General features: G+C 40.7%; 1 protein-coding gene across 4 annotated transcripts; it reads right to left on the bottom strand.

The window, feature by feature from the left end:
• Positions 1–10,471: 10,471 nt before the first annotated feature.
• Positions 10,472–21,881, bottom strand: UCHL1 (ubiquitin C-terminal hydrolase L1). 4 transcript variants are annotated; one of them, XM_081304807.1, is made up of 8 exons: positions 21,648–21,881; positions 21,322–21,450; positions 18,538–18,766; positions 15,848–15,933; positions 15,685–15,768; positions 14,920–14,986; positions 13,720–13,778; positions 10,472–10,885 (listed from the first exon to the last, which is right to left on the bottom strand). In XM_081304807.1, the coding sequence occupies exons 1-8, from the start codon at positions 21,723–21,725 to the stop codon at positions 10,799–10,801; spliced, it is 819 nt and encodes a 272-aa protein (XP_081160933.1). In that variant the 5' UTR covers positions 21,726–21,881; the 3' UTR covers positions 10,472–10,798. The 4 variants fall into 4 exon arrangements, with proteins under 4 accessions (XP_081160933.1, XP_081160934.1, XP_081160935.1 ...); XM_081304808.1 differs by having other exon boundaries at positions 15,721–15,768; positions 21,648–21,878; XM_081304809.1 differs by having other exon boundaries at positions 18,538–18,688; positions 21,648–21,870.
• Between the last annotated feature and the right edge of the window lie 3,734 nt (positions 21,882–25,615).

Genomic DNA, 25,615 nt, shown 5'->3' with positions numbered 1-25,615 from the left:
CTGTTTTATGCAGTGCGGGGGCCTGAACCCGGGGCCTCGCACATGCCACACAAGCACTGTATCATTGAGCTACCTCCAGACCCATCACCTTCTGTCAATCACAGCAGTGACTGTACTTATGTGTTATGTTTATGGTTTACTGTCCGTCTCCTGCCCACCCCTCAGCAAAACCTCTTCCATGTAGCACTGTTATCCACTGTAATATTAGGATGAGCGACATCTCAGTACCTGAACGCTCACACAGATGTTTGCTCATTTCTAAGAATTGAATTGATCAGATGGTACATGTTAAGATTATTGATACCAGATTGCAAAATTCATGTCTTGTCATGCTTTTTTGAGTGGTATGTACTTGTTGAGAAGCTATGTTATCTTGTATTGGAAATGGTTTATAAACTTAAATTGGTTCTATGGCAATTCTTCTCCTTCAAAGTTATCCAAGAGAAATAAACATAGATGCATACAAACACATGTATATATGAATGTTCAGAGAAGCATTATTCACAATAGCCCCATACTGGAAACAATCTAGATATCCATCAACTAGCAATCTATATGTATATTCAACAATGATGAATAGATAAATAAGTGTGGTATTTTCATACATTGGAATACTATTCAGCAATGAGAAAGAAGGAACTATTGGTATATGCTACAATACTAATGAACTTGTGATAAATGAGAGAAGTACTGGGGATTACACCCAGGGGTGTTATTTTTGCACCTGCAAAAGACTACCTTTGTATGATTCCATTTAATGAAATACCTATAATTGGCAAATTTATAGAGATTGAAAGCAGGTCAGTGGTTGTTGAAGACTGGAGGTGGGGGTAGGTATTAACTGTAAACAGAACTAGGGAGCTAATAAATCATACATTTACAATGAGTAGATTTTATGGTATGAAAAGTATACCTTAATAAACTATTAAGAAAATGAGGAAGATACATAATCATAGGGAAAGATTAGGAAAAATAAATATAAGTACATGGTATAATTTTTAAAGTCTGAAAAATAAAGAGTGTAGCATAAAGCAAAGATAAAGAACCAGGCATGGTGACATATACCTGTAATCCCAGTGATCTGGAGTCTGGGGCAGGAGTATCTCAAGCTCAAGGCTAGCCTCAGCAACTTAGTGAGACCCTTTCTCAAAAAATAAAAAGGTCCAAGGATGTGGCTCAATGGTAGAATGTTCCTGGGTTCAATACCTAGTATAGCAATAATAAGTAGAATCTTATTTACATTGAAACTTCCTTTTGTGATGGCCCCAGACCATGGGAAGAAAGTCCTATCATAAATTCATGAAATAAGTCAACTTGCACAAGTGACAATAAGCTTACAGTCTCTATACTGACACCAGGTGCTTTACAAGAAGGTTGTGGATCCATGGCATCCCTCAGAAGCAAATACAGAGTTAGATCAGGATGGGTCTCAGAGCCAATTGTTATTCTCTATTTCAAAGACAGTTTTATGGTCTTTAAATGTTAGAATAATAATTATCATCAAGCTCTCAAATGTTGCTTTCATGTTTTCAAAAGTAATTTTAAAAACAGAGAATCTTCCAGACTGGAATGGTTGTGTTGGTGGCATTTGTGAATGGTTTGGTTGAGGGGATGAGTACAGAAAAAATAGTCCCAGAGAGGAGTAAATGGCAGGTCAGGTCAGACTTGAGAGCCCCGAATAAAACATAAAACACACAAAACATGAAGTATCAGAGTCTCATGTGTGAAGAACTTTTTCCTCCATTTTATTCACACAGATTGGATTTATGGGTCCTGCAGCAGTGAGTAAAACGTGTAGATCAGATTTCAGTAAATACTTAAGGCTCCACTCCACCTTTCCTGTTTACGTCTCACCAGTCTGGTGCCTCCTGATGAAAAGCATCTGCAGAGGTTGTGACGTGTTCCTGAGGCAGACCCAGGCTGTGAGATGGACCAGACAACCTGCGAGACCTCAGACATCTCCAGGGAGGATCTAGAATCCTGGGGTGGTGTCAGTTCCTGCAATTTCAGCCTATTCTTTGTACTGCCATATTCAGGGAGACAGAAAAGGCAGGGAATGGGAGAAGGATCAATGGATCAATAGGGCTTCTTCCTGGTCCAGCCACAAGGACAGTGGAAAGGACAGCGCTTGGGTTAGAGAGGATGAGGGAAATGCCCAGGGCTTCAGTAAACATGTCATATTGCTTCATTAAAGTCTGTGTGAGGTTTATACCCCTACATGATAAAGTATCCCAAACACAGAGGCTTGAATCAACACTGGTTTATAAGCACATAATTCTGCAGTCAGAAGACCAGTATGGCTGGGTTCTCTGCTTACTGTTACAGGCTGAAATTAGGGAGTTGGCTGGGCTATGTTCCTTTCTAGAGAAGAATCAGCTTCGGGGCTCATGCAGTTTGTTGGTCAAATTCCGTTCCTTGTGGTTAGGGATCTTAGACCCTTGCTCCCTAGCTGACACTCAGTGGGGGGCCACTCAGCTCCAGGAGGCTGCTTGCATTCCTGTGCCAGAAAGAGCCCAGTCCTTTTTAAGCACTAGGTCAGGCCAACCAAGCATGATCTTTTGCATCTTAATGTCAATTTATGTGGAATCTTCTTTACCCCTTCAAAATCTCTTTCGAAGCAGTATCCAGATTAGTGTTGGATTGAATACCTGGGAGAATGTGTCTGCAAAACATGTGATGGAAACCTTGGCCACCATTTTGGAATTCTGCCGATGACAGATCTCTTAGGAATGATTCTCCAGTCTAGCTAAGATGACCTGGGGGTAGTAATACCAATCTCTAAGGGACATTTTGGAAATCTGTGGGCAAATATTTTGCTGTAAGCAATGGAGAGTAAGTTCCACTGACATTTGGTGCTCAGGGCCAGGGTTGCCTGAAGACAGTCTCCCCCAATGAGGAATTCAAGCAGCATCTTACCCCGCTTTCAAATGTCCCTTTAGGCATGCATGTAGGTGGAAAATCTGTGTGTAATTTTCTGAACCTATATATACATTTTTTTCTTTTGCAAATTCTATAACCCTGATTTAATCATTCCACAATGTACACCTGTATCAAATTATTACATTATACCCCATAAATATGTACAATTACATGTCAAGAAAACATAAATAAAAAATAAAAGCAGAGAAGATTCAGGAGTAAAATGGAGAATCTAGTCAACACTGTCATCCTCTTTCTATTCCCATCATTATCTTCCAGAAAAAGCCTGAAAATAGTTGAGAGAATGTAGTCAGATATGCAAATAGGAGGGACTGGGAGTGGTACAATATATTTTGGGAGGCATAGTCCCTAAAGCATAGAGTATTGAATTTTGCACACTGTAGTATTTTATGAACTCTATCACAGAAGGGTGCCCAAAGCAGTGAAAAGAAAAGCCAGGAACAGTGTGCAGAGAGAGTCCTGCCGCTGTGCCTCTGTGTGCAGTTGGCCTAAGGGTCTCTGCTTGCTCTCACTGTTGACATTAGTCCGAGCACTATCACTTTTGTTAGAGAATGAGAAATAAAAGAAAACCCATTCATTAATTGCTCAATAATACTCTGCTCCCTGTTGTGAAAGGAGAGTCAGAGGGAAAGAATGCTCTCAAAAATGATTTCGAGATTAAGAGGGACCTTTCAGGAACACATTTTGTATTCTCAGAACATAGGGAGTTGTGTTGTGGTGTTTGAAAGAAAGGATAAGTCACAAGAAGGATCAGGCTGAGATGAAAAGAAACTGAATTAGATGAAAGACGAGAAATAAAAGCAAAAAGTCTCTCAACCTGGGATGAACTATATAGAGAACATTTTCCAACACCAACTCATCCCTGTGTTCTTGAAATCAATCTTTCTTGTCCATCATTTTTTTTTTGTTATGCAATATTTTATAATAAAATTGCTGGGGTTTTCTTGGTATTTCTGCAATCAAATTATCTTCACTTGATTAAAAGAAAAAAAGAATTTGGTCACATTCAACCAAGAATGCTTTCAGTTTCTGAAATCCTGCTCCTTCCCAAGTTTGTCTTTTATGAATTCTGATCCTTATTTCATAACCTTTCTTATAAAGCACCCATTTAGAAGAAATATTGATTATATTTAATAACATCAAAAAAGAATAATAAAATATTACGTTAAATTAAAAAATAACCTTAGAAAAACTATGAAATTGATGATCCATTCCCATTCCAAATCTTTTTTTTTCAAAACAGATACCTGTGGTATGTAAAACAAAGCCCGTGGTATATAGACCAATTGAAATATGAGGGACTTTATTGAGCTTCAAATCTGCTTAATTTTTTTATCCAAAAATGAGGAAACTGAGACAAAAAACAAAACAAAACAAAAAAAACCCAGAAAACTAAACCCAGGGAACTATTTAATGCCACTTAACAATTTAATGTCAATGTTGGAAACAAACACAGTTTTCTTAAAGGAAGGATCAAACGAGTTGATATAAAATTACTTGAAAAAGTAAACTTTGGCTTACCTGAAGCTTTGAGGAAAATATTTTCCAAAAGATATAACAATTTAATATTATCCAGTTAATTCCACCATTTCCTAAAGTTCAGGTAGATTCAAAAGCAAAATTTTAGATGGGGAATTGATTATATAATGGATTGTATGAAACCAATGATAATTGGGATAAGATCTACCTCAACATCAGCAGAGGAAACATAATGAGCTTGTGATGGGAAATTGTTACTGCTTATTTCTACCGATTTTAAATAGAAACAAGATAATAAGATAATACACAGAACCTGGCCCAAATTGTGAACGGACCAATAATCAATTCCAAACTCACAGGGCAAACTTCGGCCAATATCTATCTGGACAAGGTCATCTAGTCCAAAATGTCAGATGAAAATGAAGGCCAGGTGCCACCATACTACTCCATCTTGCTTCAAAAGGGCAGAGGCACCCATTGCTGCTGCATTTCTGCGGGATTCTAACTAAATGGTGTCCAGAGGGGATGCTGTAAAAGAAAAAGGACATTAGGCTACAAGACTGCCATACATTTTCCTATGCTGCCACCTACTGGATATTAGGAGTATAGCTTTGACTAGATGGGTCTGCCTTTAGTGTAAATCAATGCGAATAAGGAGTTCAGGTATAAACGTGTTTGGATTTAGATATTCAAATACTGAACGCTGAAAGCTTGCTTACTTTAACTAATAGATGCACCTTAATTTCAATCGAATCACGTTAATCTATGGTTCTCCATTTTCAAAACACCTGTACTGCCTCAGAAAGTTATTTTTCAGATTTCAAATGACACAATTCCCTTCTTAAAAATCAGGAGCACCCTTGACTCTCACCATTTGATGTTCTGAACTACCTTGGGACTCTTGCAGCAAGAAGCCCAGATGTGGCCCCTTGACCTTGGACCAGAATTGTATGCCAAAATAAAACTCTTTTTTTATAACTAGAAAGAAAGAGAGAGGGAGAGGGAGAGGGAGAGGGAGAGGGATAGGGAAAGGGAGATCAGTTTCCTCAAATGGGCAAATACATTTACACTTGTCCTGTCTTACTGTGAGACAGAATGTACCCTCAGTGAAAAGAACAGGCATGGATGCACTGGGAGCTGTGGTTTAGGACGACAACTTATAGGAATACATACTTTGGAGATGGGGCATTATCCTGGGAAATGAGGTCTGGTTTGGCACTGAACATAAGAGGAGAGCACTTTGTACCTTGGAACTAAGGCATGGAAAAGGGAGAGAGGGACACAACAGAGGTGGTGACAAAAATGAAAGCAACAGTACTTACTAGATTCCAGGCATATCTCCAAGAACTGTACAAGTGTCTCAGCGCTTCTCAGGACAAGCCCAGGAGACACTGACCTCACTCTGTGGATGTGATTTAGGGGTTCAGTTGGCCAAGGTGGCCAGCTGCTAGGGGGCGGTGCTGATGGCCAGTGCTCTTAGCCAGAGCTCTGCTGCCTGAAGGTGTGTCCTCTGGAGGCCAGAGACAAGCAGAACCGACAGGAGACAAGGCCAAGGCAGCACCTGCGTCCACAAAATTAGTTTTAGTTAAATCACAGTCAAAAGGAGCCCAAGCAGATGTGAAAGCTATGTAACTAAATGGTGTCCCGGAGGGGATGCTGTGAAATGAGAGGACATTAGGTGAAAAATAAAGAACTATGGATAAAAGATAGACTTCTGTTAATCACCATACATGGATTAGTTCATTAATTCTGATACATGTACCACACTCACGGACGATCATAATTTAAAAGAAAAAAAACCTACGGAGAACATCTGATTCCTAATAGAGTTAGGAGACACATTCATGTATTCATTGATTTCCACTCAGTTTAACAATATTGTGGTGAATATGATCAAGGAAACCAAGTGCCTTGAGTTGTCCAAAGCCAGATATTTTGTACTAGAAGGGAACTTTATCCACACTATTTCCTCTGCTGAGACTTCTCTACATTTCTCTCCCTTTTGTTTATAAAGACATAAACACAGATATGAGTTGGGGTTCGCTGTGTTTCCCAGACTTCTCAAACTTTAGGCTCAAATGATCCTCCCACCTCAGTGTCCCCAAGTAGCTAAGACTACATGTGCTACCGTGCCTGGCTCTCAATCATCTTTTGCTGGTTTTTGTTAAATTGAGACGAGACCCTTGAGGCATGCGATGCACTAAACTATGTGTTTTTCTTGTTCAGTCCTAATCCTGTGGGACAGTCCTCATCCCATCCTATAAGGCTGTAGGGTAAGTGCTAAGCCAGGACTGACACAGGGCAATCTGACCACACAGGCCATTCACAGTGGCCAGACTGCACCTGTTCCTTAGTGAGTGCCAACCTTAGTTGAGAAATCAAACACATAAACACATGGGTGAATTAAAAAGATCGCTTCATTTAAGGAGGACAAAGAAAGTAGCTGCCAAATTAGCCTGTCAAGTCATTGTTTAACATGGCAGGGTACGCAGGACCCTGAACAAGCTCCAAATAGATGGAGGTTTGAGACAACATAAAAAAATAAATCACTTAAAAGAAAAGACAACATAAGCCGGGTGCCGTGGCCCATGCCTGTAATCCCAGTGGCTTGGGAGGCTGAGACAGGGGGATCACGAGTTCAAAGCCAACCTCAGCCACTTTCTGAGGACCTAAGCATTTCAGTGAGACCCTGTCTCTAAATAAAATACAAAAAGAGGGGGTAGGGTGGGGATGTGGCTCAGTGGTTAAGCCCCCCACCCCGGATTAAATAACTTTTTAAAAAAAAAAGACAGCATAAAAATGATTATTTTAAGTGCTAAAGTTGCCCTATCATGGAGCCTGTTGAAAAAAATATATTAGAATATAGATGACGAATAAGTTGAACTGGCTTCAGTTTTAAATTGAAGAAACTTGAAAGTAAGCTAGACATAATCAGCAGAAGCTGATAGAAAAATTCTCAGTCCCAGGGGGGGCTTTTCTTATTATAAAATTAACAACTAATTTTAGAAAGCTTGGAAAGTGAGGATATAGCGTAAACCACCATCATCCCAACACACAAAGGCAGAGCCAAGATTTTTTATTTTTGCAGAACTGGGGATTGAACCCCGGCCTTCACACACGTGAGACAAGTGTCTGCCACTGAGCTGTGACCCCAGCCCAGTCATGTTTTAGGGAATAAAGACACAAAAATATCTTAATGCTGCAAATTTAATAAGGACATAAAAGCCAGAGTGTTGGAAGAGGTCATCGAAATTTGGGGCCATAAGACTTAAATCACATGCTTTAAGATAAATCCATTTCTGCCCAGGAAATTCATTAACCATTGCAGGCTCTTAAAACCAGTCTGCTTGGGTTTGAATCTCAGCAACATCACTTATTAACCAAAGGACATTGAGCAAGTTTGTTAAGCTTTACCGTGTCTTCATTTTCTAAATGCGAAATGAAAGTAATACCAAATCAAATGGTGACTATGTAAAATGTGTAACACACTTGGAATATAGTTAATTCTTAGATAATTATAGTCCTGTCTTTTCTAGACAGTATGTATCTGCATTTTGTAAAACCATCTCACCAGTTTCCACGTGAACGTTTTTCCTTGTTTGTGGGTGTCTGAGTCAGTCAAAGCATTATAACATTTGGGGTATTAGTTTATGTGGAGAGCAGGCATGGCTTGCTCTGAGTTACTCCACAAACACTAGTTTTCAGGCTGTTCCTAAGCTTGAGTTACTTCATTTTACAAAGCAGTAGTTTGCCATGAGTTACTCCATTTTGAGTACAAGTGCCAAGGTAGAATGACCATACCCCTTGTTTGTACAACTAAACCACCACCACCTCCCCAGCACAACCATAAGGCACAAATTCATGACTTACTCCTGCCAACTTAAATTCAATCAGGAGCACCTGGACATATGGCCATCCCAAATTATAGCAGAAACACCAGACACAGGAGCTTATCAACCTCACCAGGTACAACCCCCTAAAACATATAAAAAGAGGACCCCCCTCAAACACTGGACATGTCACCTAGTTAGCTCATCGTAAGTCTCCTCCAAGAAAATTGCCAGAGAGGAACCTCCAGTTCTGTCCCCTAGGCAACAGTTTCCCCTGCTCAGGACAATGATGCACAGGCCACTCTAAACTGATGCCTTGATCCGACACTAAAACTGCCATCCATGGAGCCCTCTGCCTTGACAACTCTGCAGAAACCCATAGTTTGCTAAAATCCCCATCTGACCACCTGCAGTGATTCTTTGACTCTGCGTTTGCAGCTGACCTCTGCTGTGCTCTTGGCACAGAATCCTATAGACCTGTGGCCACCTTTAACCTTAAGTCTTTCTGTGACCTGTATCTATCACTGTGTGAAGCATCATGCATGATTTGAGTATTATAGAGATTAGAAATTAAGATTGGAATGGAAGAACTTGTGATTGCCTACCGTGTGACTATCAAGTGACCCATGAGTATTCAATGACTTACAACCATTGACAGTGGTCTGAGTTTATAAATTTGTTATTCAATAAATTCAGACACAAACATACCTGGTCCGTTAATGGCATGGTTTTCCCATGATAGTTGAGAGGGGAAAATGCTTAGCATCAGATATCTTTGCCTATTAAAAACTATGGGGAGAAGAACAGACACAGTGGTGTACACCTGTAATCCCAGGAATTTGGGAGGCTGCAGCAGGAGGTTCACAAATTCAGGCTAGCCTCAGCAACTTAGTGAGACTGTCTCAAAATGAAAAATAAAAAGGGCTGTGGATGGTATAGTACCCCTGGGCTCAATCCCCAATATGGGGTTGGGGGAGCTCTACAGAGACCCCTTCATCACCAAACACTAGTAACATCTCAGGGAATAATGGAGTAAGGGAATCAGCCAATTATAAACAGCTCTTTGACAAATCCAAGATGTCAAGTGTGTTTGTTGAAAAAAAGTCTTGAGCACACAATCTCAGGAGGATCTGCCTTTACGTGGAATTCAAAGTAGAGGATACTGTGTGCAGGGGTGAGAGCTCAGGAAAGATGGTGGCAATATAGAACCTTCTAGAAGCCAGGTCCTTCCGACCTGGCACACACCTGTAACCCTGGCATCTTGGGAGAGTGAAGTAGGAGGATTCCAAGTGTAAGGCCAGACTCAGCGACTCAGACCGTCTCAAAAAATAAAAAGGGCTGGGGATGTAGCTCAGTGGTAAAGCGTTCCTGGGTTAAATTCCTGACACCAAAATAACAATCCACAACATGAAATAATGAAGATGTGGTAGAGGGCAATTGCTTTTCCTAAAGTTACTAAAGCTGAAAGAGGACACAGAGGCTTCCAACTAGCATGGGAAGTGCAGTAAACTGCAGTGGAGAAACCTGGCCAGCATGACCTCAGCCAGGTGATGAAGGTCAGTACTAAGAGGGATTAAATCAGCTGACAGTATGAATCCTTTAGGATGAAATGATACTTTACCTCTGTGGTCTCCCACCCTGAAACTATAACCTTAGTCTAATTATCAGAAAAACAGACAAGCTCCAAGGGGCATCCTATACACTACTTGATCACTCCTCCTCAAATCTAAGTCAAACTGGCACAGTCCAAATAACCTAGGGAGATATGACACCTTAACATAATGCACCTGAGATGGGATCCTGGAACAGAAAAAGGATGTTCAGTATAAACCACGGAAATATGAACAAGCTGTAGTCTTGTTAATAGCAGAGTAACAGTACTGGGGTTCATAAATTATAACCAATGTACCATACTAATAAAATATTAATACAGAAAAAAGGACAAACCATTCATGAGAACTCTAGAATCTAATTTTTCTATGAATCTAAAATTGTCCCTAAAATGGTTCATTTAAGAAATCTCTAGTTTCCAGAAGGATGCATAGGAACATAAATGCATAGGAAAAAGTCTAAACACACTAAACCAGTAGTATTTTTATAGTAATTTTCTTATCTTTGTATAACTTGTATTATAAGATATTCATATATTAATATCAAAATAATTTGAGAGATATTGGGGGAGGAGGTGAAGTAAAGATAATGAGAACCAACTTAGGTTTTTCTCATCAGCAGAAAAGTTTTATTTCTTTTAAGGACAAACAATTAAACCACATCCAAGGCCTTAACTTAGACACAAACCAAAGTTGCCATTGAAAGCATTAAGCTATTAAGGAACAAGACACACAGTGGGGAGACGCTTCGCCTCTGAAGCTCACACCAACTTGGCTCAAGATCTCCGCCAGTGCTCGGGTGTGGTGGAGGGAGGAGCGAGCGTGTGGAAGGAGACAGCCGTGTTTCACAAGGACTGAAGCACTGAAGACTGCTTGGCAGGGAGGTATTTTCACGATGGATGGAGGAGGGGAGAACAGCCAGGTGCCTCCCACAGGGCACTAGGCTGCCTTGCAGAGGGCCACCGCAGAGAAGCGCACTTCTCCCTGCTCGCGCTCAGTGAACTCTCTGCAGACCTTGGCAGCGTCCTGGAGAGGAGGGCAGACATTAATACTCCAGCAGAAACAGCCTGAAATGGAAGTCTCAAAAGGTGTACCCATCAACTTGAAATCCCTCTCTAACCTTGAAAGTCAGGGCTTAGGGCAAGAGAAAAAAAAAAAAAAACAAAACCACCAGGTGCCAGGAAAGGCAGCTCCAACCCCTTTATCACTTGCACCAAGTGGCTCTGGGCTTCCCTAGCCTTGTGCCTGGTCTGGGTACAAAACTGATCCCTCAGTGTGGTGTTATGGCTCAGTAGTAGAGCACTTGCCTAGCACAGGAGAGGCACTGGATTCAATCCTCAGCACCACATAAAGATAAATAAATAAAGCTATTGTGTCTGTCTACAACTAAGAAAAATTTAAACAAAAAACCTGATCTTTTCTTCCTAATGGTGCTTAAGAGAATAGTTCTTCTACCTGGAACTCCTGGAAAAGAGACAAATTTCTTTCAAGTAAACATTTTATAAAACAGCCTTAAAGTTTACCTGGGGTAATTCCAGGTACAGATAAAGTGATGAATTCTTAAGAGCTTTCTGGTGCTGTGAAACTTGTTCCTATTTCTAATTACAAAGACCAGTAACAGAAAATTGATCCAAATGTAATTATTTGCCAAACTGTAGGGCTTATCTGTACAACTTGTAAAAAGTTTGGTGGAAAGATCATGCCAATAAGCCATTCAGAACCTTTAAGAAAAAGGATCCTCAATGACAGAATATAAATGTAATTTCAGTTTCTGAAGTTTAGAAATCACTAACAAAAATGAGTTTAATCCTAAAAAAGCATCAACTACAATGGAGTACCAGAAATTGAACCCGGAGTGTTATACCTCTGAGCTACATCCTCAGCCCTTCTATCTTATGTTTAATTTTGCTTCCGAGAGAGGATCTCACCAAGTTGCCAAGGCTGGACTTGAACTTGCAATTCTCCTGCCACAGCCTCCGTAGTAGCTGGGATTACAGGCGTGCACCACTATGTCAGCTGAGTTTGTATAGTTTCTCACCATTTTAACAATTAATATAGTGTGCAGTTAACACAACCTAACGTATCTGTAACCTTATAGTACTGGCCTTACTTAGGGTAACAACTTTAAGAAGATGCTGGTTTATATTCATTTACTATGAGATTCCAATTAATCAGTTTTTATTTATTTCAACAAGGTTTACCTTCCCTATAACTCATGTAAGAGCTATTCCACATAAGACACATTTTTATAGTATTAGTGTAAATCTAGAGGTGAATTAATACGAACCTTAAAAGCCTTATTAGAAGGACTACAGTCTTTCCTCTTTTTGTGTCACAGACCAGAAATTTTGCCTCTCACTCCCACCAAAAGTAAAGTCTGATTCTTATTAAAATCCCACTTGGGGGCTGAGGTTGTGGCTCAGTGGTAGAGCGCTCACCTAGCAAGAGGCAGGCCCTGGGTTGATCCTTAGCACCACATAATAAATAAAACAAGAGGTATTGTGTCCAACTACAACTAAAAAATAAATTTTAAAAAGATCCCATCAGGCTCTTCTAGATCTATTTCTCTTTCCACATTACCATTCCCATATACCAAGAATTGGCTTTAATTCATCTCAGGGATGTGCGTGTATGACAGTCTAAATAAAGTGACCCTTCCCCTTAAGTGGCATAATCTGGTCTACTAGCACCTTGAGGTTATAACTGAGGTTAATACACTGACCTTGGGCATTACTTAATTTCTCTGCTCTTGCTTCCTCATCTGCAAATGGGAACAATGAGTCCTACCTTGTTTCATCATTAATGAGACTTTACAAATATATAAATCACTTAGGATAGCATCTAGCCCAGAAGTCAGCAAACTTCAGCTATGACACACATTCATTTAGATACTGTCTATGGGCTTCTCAGGAATTATAACAGCAGAATTGAAAACTTGCTACACAGCCATATTCTACACAATGCCTAAAATATTTTTTTAAAATATTTTTAGTTGTAGATGGACACAGTATCTTTATTTTTATGTGGTGCTGAGAATTGAACCCAGTGTCTCACACATGCTAGGCAAGCGCTCTACCACTAAGTACAATCCCAGACCAATTCCTAAAATATTTTCTATCTGATTACAGAAGTTTGCTGACATCACCCCACCCCCCCCAGCGACTGTGCACATGCCAAGGGCTCAAAGATGATTATTACTACTATAAATAAAGTTCTTATACCTTAATAGTATTATGTATTTTATCATAATTAAGCAATTTTCCTTTATAACAGCAAATTGATTCTATTCTAGAAACTCATTTTTTAGTTGAAAAGGCCTAGTAACTGCCTACTGACTCAAGGTTTCTACCAGGATTTCACAGGATCCTGGATCTTAAAGTTCTTATGAGTCATTTTTTCAATCTGCTTCTCTTCTTCTGTAACAGTGGAACACATGGGAATAAAACCCCTGGATTTACATACCCAGAATCCACAGTGCTCTACCTATAGGAGCAACCAGAACACAGCAGTCTTAGAGGATTAGGGAACACTCAGGTGGGTGTTACAATCATGTAACCTGGCAGGAGGACAATGGTCACCCTATTCCATAAGGGAGCAAAGCCAGAGCTTTCAGACTAATTCCAACTGTGGTCTAAAGACGGCACACGAAACAGATTAGTTAGGGCTTATATGAAGGATCCTGTTTAAAACACCTGCTATAAAATGAGGTAGGTACAATTACTTAGATGATCTTTAAACACTGAAGATTGCTATTAACAAGCAGCTGGTGCTGGCAGAAGGGGAAGAATGTCAGTACTTTAGACAGCATCAGCACCGGCTGGAGATGTAGCTGTGGTGCAGAGAGGCACTCTGAAGATTACCTGAAGCAGGGAGCCCTCAGAGCTGGTACCATGGTTCACTGGAAACGGCATTCGCCCATCTAGAACAAAGAAGCCAGGCACGTCAGCTTTCCCCACATGCTTTCTTGCAGAAGTGCCAACCTAGCCCAGGGGAAGTTTTGGATTCTTCTAAATACCACTGCCACTCCCCGCAAAGAGAAGCTTGGTCATGAAGTGAGAAGCTGCAGCTGCCAGGTATCCACCCCAGGCAATTCTAACCTACAATTAGCCCACCAAATCCCAAGTTCTCAATTCTTCAAATATTGCAACAAGACTGACACAGGTACACTAAAGTAGGTTGGAAATCATAATCCAGAATCCATGTATCCTTTATATATTTTTCATATACTTTTTTTCAATGCTATAATCATTCATCTTATCATTTTCCTTAAAAGAATAGAAATCTCAAGACTTTTTTCAAAAGTTACCGTAAGTGGTGTATTTAAGTTTTTTATAGGTCTCCCACATCTGGGATGATAGATCTTAATGGGTTAACCTGTTCAGAGATAACACAAACCCAATCCAGTTACCACTACTAGAGGGGAATGTGCCCCCATTGCTTGGAAAAGACCAGAGATGCAATCTCTGAGGTCCAGGAAAGGGGGAGGCAAGAAGAGCCCTTTGAGATTTGTCTTTCAATGATTGCTAACTGCCTCCAAGTTCTCCTTTGCCCTTTTCAGTCTTTAGGAGTGTTGCCACGTGAGAAAATGCACCTGCAAGTCTTTCTCCATTCATAAAAAGGGAATAAGTCTAACAAGATGGAAATTCCTTTTTGTTGCCATAAACCAGCTAATACAAGTGGCTCCAGCATATTCATACTATTTTTACATAAACAAGGTCACATTTAAGCATTGATCCTCTTCTAAAGGTATTCCTGGTCTGAAAATGATAATACTAGGGGTTGCTGTCAGGGAGGTGGAGAGTCTGCACACATGCCTTGGACTGGTGCCGACCTGCCCTGTCCTTCTCACTGGTTATAACTGAAGCCTTCCATTGGGTATGCCAGCTTCCTGAGAAGGGTGCTTGATTTGATAAAGGGTTAAGTGCCCCCATGAGAACATCTTTGGCTTCATAAACAATATACCAAGAGCCATAAAGTCATACATCAATACTGTTAGAGAAATTAAGTCTGAAAGAATACACGAAACTACAGTGGCTTCTCCAAAATGGACTGACACGTACCAAGTTCATAGAGGTGGCCATCCACGTTGTTGAACAGAATAAAATGAAAATTCACTTTGTCATCTACCTGGAGAGAGTCAAGAAATTTTTTTGAAAATGAGTGTAAGATGAACTTTTTTTGAAAATAAATGCTCTTACAATTCAAGTGGAACATATTTAAACCAGCTTGTCGACGTATTTTTAAATCATGAAGCTGGTATTCATATATTTCCTACATAAAAGGCCCTATTCTAAGCCAGTTAAGGTAGAAATATTGGAATTGTTATGACAGCTCTGAAGGTGCTACTATCACATGCTTTTTACTGAGAAGGAAACTTGGGCTTAAGAAGAGTTAAGTATCTCACCCAAAGTCAAATCTAGAAAGTGGCAGAGCAAACAAAACATCAGCAGTTGACTTCAATGTTCTGTTCCCATTATGGCAAATTTAGACCTTCTAGAACTAGTCAGGATTGTTGGTGTACCTTACTCTCCTCCCCAGCAGTCTGTGAGAAGATTGCTTGAGATGCTCAATTACTAGGAGAGGTGTTACTCTGCAAGATTCATTTAAATCTAGACATAATACATACTATATCATCTGAAGCATACAAGACAATTTCAACTGCTAATTAAATTTCTGAAGAGCCATTTTTGTGAACAGATCCAGTCACAGCATTATTTGGGTAGAATTCTCTGCTGAATTGACCTTGGATGGTGGATAACACTGGTCATTTACTATATTCTTGAAAAAGATTCCTACAAATACTCCCATGGAAACACAGACAGCACCTGGGCAACCTGGCTCGGATTTGTATTTGCATTTACCCGACATTGGCCTTCCTGTGCCACAGCATCATGGGCTGCCTGAATGGCCTGCAGAAGAGAGAAAAGAAATAGCACAAAACTCTCCAGAATTATTTAAAAGCGATGCTTCAGGAAATTTTTTTTGTACCTCATTCTTTTCAAAGCATTTTGCTCTGTCTTCAGGGGACATCTTCTCCGTTTCAGAAAGAAACTGTTTCAGGACTGATCCATCCTCTTTAAAAAAGAAAATGCATGCATTAGCATAGAAAAAATAATGCAAGCGAGTGCATTTATGATAATATTTATTGCCAACATAAGCCTTTACATGGCCAGTCCCATAGAAATGACCTGAATCATCTTTTTTTGTGGGGGTGAGGCACGGGGGATTAAACCCAAAGGCACTCTATCACTGAGCTACACCCCCAGCCCTTTTGTCTGGTCATAGGATGTCACTGAATTCCTAAGGCTGGCTTCAAACTTGCTATCTTTCTGCCTGAGGCTCCTAAGCAGCTGGGATTACAGGCAAGTGCTACCACACCCAGTATCACCTGAGTCTTTAATATGGCCTCTTATCACATTACAGTACTTTTTCAGTGCCATAAATGGGCTGCCTTGTCTACTGCTGTATCTATACACCTAATCTATAATTAACATCTATTACTTATATGACACTATAACAGCACAATCTAATAATTGCCAAACCAAGATTTTTATTTTAGGATAGACAACTCCATAATAATTCAATTATCCAGATAGATGTTAATATAAAGATCTTAGAGGGCTGGAGACGTAGCTCAGTGGTGGAGTGCTTCCCTTGCATGTGTGAAGCCCTAGGCTCCATCCCCAGCACTGTACATACAAATGATCTTAGAAATCTGAAGACCTCACACAGTCTGGCTTAGAGATAACTGACTAGCGGGCTCTTGATATAAGAACTGTGTTACTGCTCAGTGTGGATAAGCCTAGGAGACTGATCACATAGCTACTGAACTTTCATATCTAAATAAAACAAATTTGTTTAATTGAAACCATATCAAAATCTGCCGGCGCTGAGGGTATATACATATAGCTCAGTAGTGGAACACTTGCCTATCATGTGCAAGACCCTGGGTTCAATCTCCAGCACTGAAAAAAACAAAAAACAAAAACTCATCTCTATGAGAAGGGCTATGAGACATTAGATGTGACTTCAGTATCATGTGGTTACAAAAATCACATCTCTTGAGTTCAGGAACACAGGACTCTAAATATAGGGATATTTTAGAATAAAAGGATCAAGCTACAACTTTTTAAATAAAGCATAATCAAGTCAATATTTGAAAAGGCACCTTCCAGAAGATCTGGAAAAGCTATCTTAATTTCAGAAGTATATTAAGACTAGAGTCTTGGCCACATTTCCTTTATTAAAAATGAATTAAGGGCTAAGGTTGTGGCTCAGTGGTAGAGTGCTTGCTTAGCATGCATGAGGCACTGGGTTTGATCCTCGGCACCACATTAAAAAAAAAATTAAATAAGCAAAATAAAGGTATTGTATCCATCTACAACTAAAAATATTTAAAAAAAGTCAATTAAGCCTGGCATGGTGGCTCATGCCTGTAACCCCAGCTCCTAAGGACATTGAGGCAGGAGGATTCCAAATTTGAGGGCAGTCTGGGCAACTCGGACCCTGTCTCAAAAGAAAAAACAAAATGGGCTGGGGATGTAGCTCAGTGGTAGAGATTCCCTGGGTTCAATATCCAGAATCACAAATAATAACAATTAAAATATACATATATATGTTACAGTACTGGGGATCAAACCCAGGGCCTTGTGCATACTAGACGGTGCTCTACCACTGAGCTACATCCCCAATCCAAATAATTTTTTTAAGTTATGTTGCCCAGACTGGCCTCAAAGTCCTGGGTTCAAATCCTTCTGCCTCAGACTCCTGGTACCTGGGATTACAGGTATGCACTTCCATCCAGCTCTGTATTTGGAATTGCAAAAAGCAACAGCATGAATTATTAATTGAAATTACTCATCTCCTAGCTGCTCCTGGCCATTATCTAAATCGAGTCAAACTGTCACCTATTTTTGTAAATGAAATTTTGGAACACAGCCACACCCACTGATTTACATCTAATCTATGTGGTCATCAAAACCTAAACAAATTTATTCTGTCCTTTAAAGCCTGCTGACCCTTGGCCTAAATCACACAGAATGCCCATGTTATTTTAACTTTTTCCCCCCCATTCCTTGAACTTTTGAGAAACTCAAGGGCTCAGACTCACTTCTCTCTATCCTCCATAGCATTCACTGCAGGTAGCTAAAGCCCTTGACCTGACTTTGCTCATACCTGCACCCCAAGGTTTTTACCTGCTGCTCCACCTCCCTGAGGAACCTCACTACTCTGAGCTGGTTTGGTTCTCCAGTTGCTTATGAGACACTGAACCATTCAAGACAGGTCCTAACTATTGATATTCTTCTCAGCATCATCTAATTCTCTAGAATCGTTGAGAACTGAATAGGAGAAGCATGTGAGAATCACTACACCAATCAGCCCTCAGTGTTTTTTCCTTTACCTCAGAACCACAAAAATGCTAGCAGACAAACCATCACCTCAGGTGGAGGCAACCTAATTACACTTCCTAGGAAATGAGCTTCCTCCACTCAAAAGAAACAATAAGAATCCACTCAGATGGTAGCTGTTTAACTAGCACCCCTGACTAAACAGGTTTTGAGACCATTTTAAGACAGTGATTTTGTTGGATCAGCCCAGGAGAATGAAATGGGTCAGTTAATTGTGCCTTCTGAACTCCATGTTTTGAGTTTAAATAGAGGGTGAGCGGCCACACGTACCAAATTCCAGCTTGTCTTGATTATTAGCCACTGCATGTATCAGTCCGATTGTACCACAGGAGTTCCCGATGGTCTGCTTCATGAAGTACACTTTAGGGCTAACTTCTTGCCCCTTCAATTCTTCAATCTGTTTTTTCCTGAAGTTCTCATGCTGTGAATGGAAGCATTTTTTTTTACATATTAAAATGCAAACGCAAAGAACAGATGGCAGCACAGTGAGTTCTGCTACCTAAATGGAAACACAAGTGGGATGTGTGAGCAGGAGCCTTGGTTCTAGATCTGGCCATGCCCAGACGGTGGCCTGACTGCCTCCTATCCCACACAGGCCAGCGGGGCTCCAGGAGGTTCTCAGACTCCACCCTGATGCTGCAGTGCAGTCACCGTCTTGGATGTTGCCCAAGGCTCTGTCTAGACACCACTGCAACCTTTTAGCTTGCGATGGAGGGTACCATGAAGTCAGAACACAGGGATGTGTTTATTGTTCTTTCTTTCACACTAACACCGGCTGTATTTCAGAGACATCCTAATTAAGACGATCAATTTAATTCCCAACAATAACACCAGCTGGTTTACATCACACTAATTCTTTAACATTCTACTTCTATTCTGTCCAGGTAGATGTTTTCAAACACAAAACCATATACAAGCTTAACTGTTGAAAAGAACAAGTGAAAGAAATGACCTATTTCTTTGCCCCCGTTTTTTAGAAAAGAGACAACTAACTGGACCAAGTGTTGAGCTGTGATTTTATAAAAACTTCTCACCATACAAGAGGAAGAAGTGATAGCAGGTTGTCCTTGCCAGTTTCAGTTTAATCTGAGGACAGATTACCAATCTGGAGTAGAGGATAGAATCTAGTATATGAACGGAAGCATCTGCTAGCTTTTTGCATAGTAATTCAATAAGACTGTCTAGATCTTTCCCAAATGAGTTTTAAAGACCTTAAAAGTTATGACTTCTGTTAACAGCAGGGTATTAATGCTAGGAAACACTAATTTTCCATAACCAGCAAAATTCAGACAGAACACAAGAAATATTTCCAACTCTATGTCTTGCATTTCTGTACATGAAAATGAAGTTTGAGCTTGACCCCAACTAGTAGGAAGTTCTTGCCTTCTAGCTACCAGATCCTTGAACTGTTACTCAGACTGTTTAAGATTTTCACCTCTAGACCAATTAGATAAAATTTCAAAATAGGACAGCCATAGCAGCATTAGGGTCATTTAAACTGTTGTATGAAGATACTTCTGCAAATATTTCACCACCACTTAAAATTAATGTTTTAGAAGAAGTCCATTTAGGATTTCACAATATTCCCTTAGTTAAAAGTAGATGCTTTCTGATTTAGCATTGGTTTGTTCTTAGACTCAACCCATAAGCCTGACTTTTTCGTTAAATTTGCTTCAGTGTTTTTTGCTCAGTGGGAATTCTGTGTAGAATAGGTGATTGGTAAATTTGACAGGTTGAAGAAGGAAACACAGCCTTTCAAACTAGAATGTTCCTTAAAAAGATCCACTGGAGCCAGCAAAAGGAGACCTGGGAGCTTCAGAAGGCAAGCCTGCTGCACCACTGCCTCCCAGAGGCCTTGACCCAGTGCTGTTCAAAACCCCGAGTCATCATGGTTCCTCTAATGGAAAACTCAGATGCTCAAGTAGGAGCTAGAGATTATTTTGCATGTGGTCAAGGAAGCCAATTTGACTAGGAATGATTTGAAATTTTACCCAAGTAAAGATTTCGGCTAGAAAAGCATACCAATGAGATTATCCTTGTAGCCACAATAATTTTTTTAAAAAAAATAATATTTCGCCCATGTACTAAGAGGAAGGTCTGGAACTTCCACATGGACTTTTGTTTAGGCCAAGGATGCTTCTAGTTATACCTAGTGTAAGGATGATGCTTCATTTAACTTTACTGTTTGGAATGGTGTCCCCAAATGCAGTCATGTGACAGCAATAGGAACTAGACAACATACTAATTACCAGGCCTCCCTACATTGCAAGACAACAAATATCCCAACTATGATTTTTTATCTGATGCTCAATCTCTGAGGTACATATATCATCACTCCACTGTAGGAGAAAGACCATTTAAAGAAAATAAAAAGGTGTTTCCAAAATACTACAAATAACCACCCATTACATTTAGCTACAAGGTCAGAGAGACCAGAGGGTAAAGAAAGGGAAAAGAGTCCCAGCACAGGAACCCACACAAGTGATTTCACTTCAAAAGGTGCACTCAAGAGCGTGTATGCTGTGGGGAGTGAAGGGATGGGAAGAACCCCCCAAGGCCGCCAGGAACCGAGGCAATCAAGGTGAATTAAAGCTTTTGTGTCCTTGTGATTTGGACAGGCCCATCCAAATTAGCTCTAAGTGGGAGTCAGAAGCAAATAATGAGCTGACAGGTTACAATCCTTAAAAGGAAATAACCAACAGTCCCCCAAGTGGAAGACTCAGAAAAGCTTAAATTCAACTCATGCGTAGGATTTCCCTGGATAAATGGGATGGGAGATGGGGGATAATTGGGCTCCTTCTCTTCCCAATTTAAGGCAACTCTAGAGAGATGAGTGAAGAGACAGACACTACTACAAGAGGCGCCCCAGTGAATAGATATTACGGAAAGTGCAGACACTCCCCCCCCCAGAGGGTGCGACCTTTATCCCCAACAAAAGGAGCCAGTTAGTCAGGTCTGGAGGTCAGGCCAGGTGGGGAGCCCTCAATGGCGAGCTGGGGTTTGGAAGCACGATGCACCGTCGGGGACCTGACCATCCTCGACCCCACTCCCTACCTGGGCAGTGAGGGGAAACAGCAGCAGCAGCGCGCAGGCAGGTGCTGGCACCGAGCCTAGAGCGTCCTCCTCCAACCCCAGTACGTCAGCGAAACGCCACTGGCCCGCGACCCCCAGCCGGGCCAGCACCTGCAGAGAGGAGATAAAGCGGCCAGGCGCACGGGGACCGACAAATCACCCGCACCTGCTAGGGGCGGGGCCAGCACGCCCGAACCTCACACCCACGCCCGAGTCCAGGAGAAGGCCCCGCCCCGCCCCACCCAGCGCCAGTGCAATGACACAGCACAAAGCGCAGCCCACACGTGGCTCGGGCGAAGCCCGGGTACCAGAGTCTGCGCGGCCAGCGCCACGCCCTCATGAGCTCTTCCCAGCACTTGTTCCCATCTGGGCGCATCCTCCTCCATCGCCCCCGAAGTGGTTTCGCAGAGTCACCCCGCAAATGCAGGGACAGAAAGCGCCCAGTATGCCCCAGCCGAGCCGCCTCTGGAGCGCGCAGGGCGCGGCTCAATGGGCGCCTTCGTCTCCACGCTCTCGGGGGAGGGGGGCCGAGAAAGCAGGAGACACCACTCACTTTGTTCAGCATCTGAAAGACAAATACAAAGGAAAAAAATTAAGTCAGCGATACCACTCCTTTGCCACCGCTGACCCCAAGCCCTCCGCTCCCCCGGGCAACGGTGCACTCGGCGCTCACCTCAGGGTTAATCTCCATCGGTTTGAGCTGCATCTTCGCTAACAGCGGAAAAAAGCACAACCCAGAGAAGAAAAACAGCGAGCGGAGCCGCCCAGGCTGCCTCTATAAAGCACCGGCCTGACGCACTGTAGATGCCTGCGCAGGGGGAGCAGGGGCAAAACCAAGCGAGGGGGAAACGTCTAGTTGCAGGCAAATGGGAGCATACCCCCCCATGCGCAGCACAGAGTGGTATAGTCGGGCCCCCAAACCTTGCTGTCTCACTCGCCAGTGAGCTAATCTAGTGGTTGTGAAGATGGATTTTGTTGGTGGGTGTTCCTTGAGTGTATGGAGCAGTCCTTTTAATGGAGTCTTGAAGTTTTGGCGAAATTTTTGGAAACCCATCTTCTCTACCATGCCAATCCCTCAAAAGCTCGGGGTCTCTGAAGCATTGAGAAAAAGCACAAATTCAACAGGTATATATTTAATATGAATATAAACGTATGTCCCCAAATCTCGCAGGAGTTTGCATTTAACCTCAGACAATCCATCCTCCATGTTAAATTTTACCAGTACCGAGGTTCGTTTTAAATTGATTGCCTAGAATTAAAAAAAAAAAAGGTATATAATAGGTATTGCATTAGTAATGCTGATGTAATGTGACTCCCAGGGAAGAATTGGTTGATCATGGGGAATCGGTAGAAACCCCGGGGATGTGGCGGTAATACAAGACACAGAGAAGGCAGGCAGTTGGAGACTTTAAGTAGCAGATCCAAGGAAGAGATAGGTATGCTTTTGAGACAAGAGGCTGCAAAAGGAACTGTTCACTCTTAGGAGAACAGGAGGCTTTGAAAAATAAAATTCTGAGTTCACAATACTCACAATGAGGAAGAAAGGGAATGGCAACTAAAGAAACCAGTTTTCTAGTGATCTCAGGTGGGTTTTTTTCTTTTTAATCAGCAAATGCAAAAGATCAAGGAAAAAAAGAAACAATATGCTCAAGAATGAATAAAGAGAAGGACCCAAATCTGTAAGAATTTTGCCAGGAAACCTATATCGCAGAATGAAGTGGGACTTGCAGAAATACTGGGGAAGCAAGAAGATTGGGTGTTTTAAAAAATATGCTCAGAACAAAATAATGATGATGGTGAAAGAATAGGCCTACTGCTTATGAGGTCCAAGGTTACCATGACAAGGAAGGGAGGGAATCTACAGTTTTTGAGTTATTTCCTCTTCAGTGGATCCTTTACTTGTGTCATTTAGTGCTTAGAGGATCCAATGAGGACACCCTGTTAGTGCAATTTTACAAATCAGAATCTCTGGGCTTTGATTTGCTTAAGGTTTCAATTGAGAAATAAAGCCAGGAAATGCACCCTGGTAAATTTGGCTCTCAGATACCACAACATTCAACCTCTATTTTCTTTCCATTTTTACCATCAGAAAGATGATTTCCACACACAATGAAAGAGAAGAAAAATCAGCAAGAAGTTAATGAGTGAATTTTATATGTAAATTATACCTCAGTTGTTAAGAAAACACAAGACAGGTGAATAGGTAGCACAAGAACACCTGGCTACTTCGAAGGAGTTCTTGCCTCTGTCGCAATACGTTCCCAACTCATTCATTCATTTAACAAATATCGATTTAGCGTTTACTATGTGCTGGGCATGGAACTTATAATTGGAGATACAAAGATGAACACAGAAAATAAGTACAGAAACTTTCCTCATGCAGCTTTTATCAGTAACGAATCCCTGTGAAATGGAGCTGAGATCAGGAGTGCCTTACTTAGTGGAAGGTTTCAGAAAGGCTTCCTGAAGGAAGTGACCTTTAAGATAAGGGCTGATGGGGAGGCCAAAGTTAAATAATTGCTAATTATTGCACTTTGTAATAAAAACAGTCATGAAGACACTATCAGAAATTTTTGTTGAAGGCATTCATTTATTCATTCAATATTGAGGGCCTATTATGTGACAGGAAACATCAGAGCAGTGAATCAAACAACTCACTCTTTACAAGGAGATGCCAAAGATTGGACACACACAAATCTTATCCTAATCTTAAAAAAAAAAAAAAAAAAAAAAAGTAATTTGATCCTGCAACTGCAGACCAGAAGAGTTTATGACAGTTGTTAGCCAAATTCTGGGTCTCATGATTTGTGACTCAAGATAAAATAAGATTCAGGCATATAGAACAAGTCATGCCTGCTGGCACTTACCATCTTTTCTTTGGGGATTACTAGCTGAGTTGACAAGCAGGCACTGTCCTTACTGTATTTCTCATGCTTCCAGGGTTGTGTTGGTTGGTATTGCAGTGAGGGTGGTTTCATAGCTTATTTATTTGATTCTTCTTGGGGGAAAAAATGATGTTTTGCTGAATGGAGTTATCACAACTGATAGCCACCCAACAGGGTTAATATTTTAACTCTATCCTGTGTCATTTTATTAGAGCAGAGAGAGAAGAGAGAGAGAGAGAGAGAGAGAGAGAGAGAGAGAGAGAGAGAGAGAACATGCATGCAAGAGAGAATTAGCAATCTAAATGTCAGAATTACGAGATTTAGAAAAATGAGTTAAAAATAGAACGATGGAATTTAATAGAGATCTTGGTGAGGGTCACACACCTTGGTGAATATGCTAAAATATTTTTTAAATGGGTTATTGTATCTCAATAAAGCTGTTAAAATTTAATAGGGATATGTGTAGAGCTCTGTCAATTATAGTATGGTTGATCTTTATGTTAACTTTTTCCTTGATTCTATGGTTACTTATGTGTAATATGGACAAGTGTCAAGTAAAAACAAATCACACCATTTTTTTACTATAATTATTTGAAATTAAATACACAAAGATCAAAAGTAAAATTTTTTTGAAAAATCAATTAAACATATATTAATGAGGCTTAATACATGGTTTGTGAGAGATAGATAAGGAAAAGATTCAAATATTTTGGTGGTGTCATAATGATAATATAAAGCTAATGCAGAAGTGAGAAATTTGAGCTGGGGCTTTAGCTCAGTGGCAGAGTGCTTGCCTAGCATGCATGAGGCACTGGGTTTGATCCTCAGCACCACATAAAAATAAATAAAATAAAAGCATTGTTTCTGTCCGTCTATAATTACAAATAATTTTTTTAAAAAAGAAGTGAGAAATTCAATTTAATTTTAATCATTATAGTTTCCTGGAGTGCCATGAGAAGGTTTCTGAGCCCCTCCCCCAAGAGGAAAAAAGAAAAATGCTGTGATTGATTGGTGACGTCTGCTATGAGAAAGAAAAATGGAAAGATAATCAGATATTTGCTATCTTTTGGCTAGTCTCCTGTAAATACTCATGATCTAATCAAGGAAGGAAATTCCACCCCTGCATTAACTAGCGTATAGCTGGATTGTGAGGACCAGTATTTGGCATATAATAAACACTCAATACTTTTCAGCTGAAAATTCTTAAGAGTACACTTCAAAAGAGACCCTGAGAGCTTACAGAGAGGGAAACCAAAATAACCAACAAGAATGGTTAATGAAATTAGGAATAAATGATGTGAAGAAGTGAAAGTTTTTGGTTTTTCGTTTTTGTTTACAAAGGGAAATCACATGATACGTATACTCAAAAATTCAAAGGTGGAGGGGAATAA

The sequence above is a fragment of the Spermophilus citellus genome, assembly GCF_964194105.1.
Source record: "Spermophilus citellus genome assembly, chromosome: 8".
NCBI lineage: Eukaryota > Metazoa > Chordata > Mammalia > Rodentia > Sciuridae > Spermophilus > Spermophilus citellus.
Note: the sequence above shows the minus strand (reverse complement) of the source record. Positions and strands in the feature narration are given on the sequence as shown.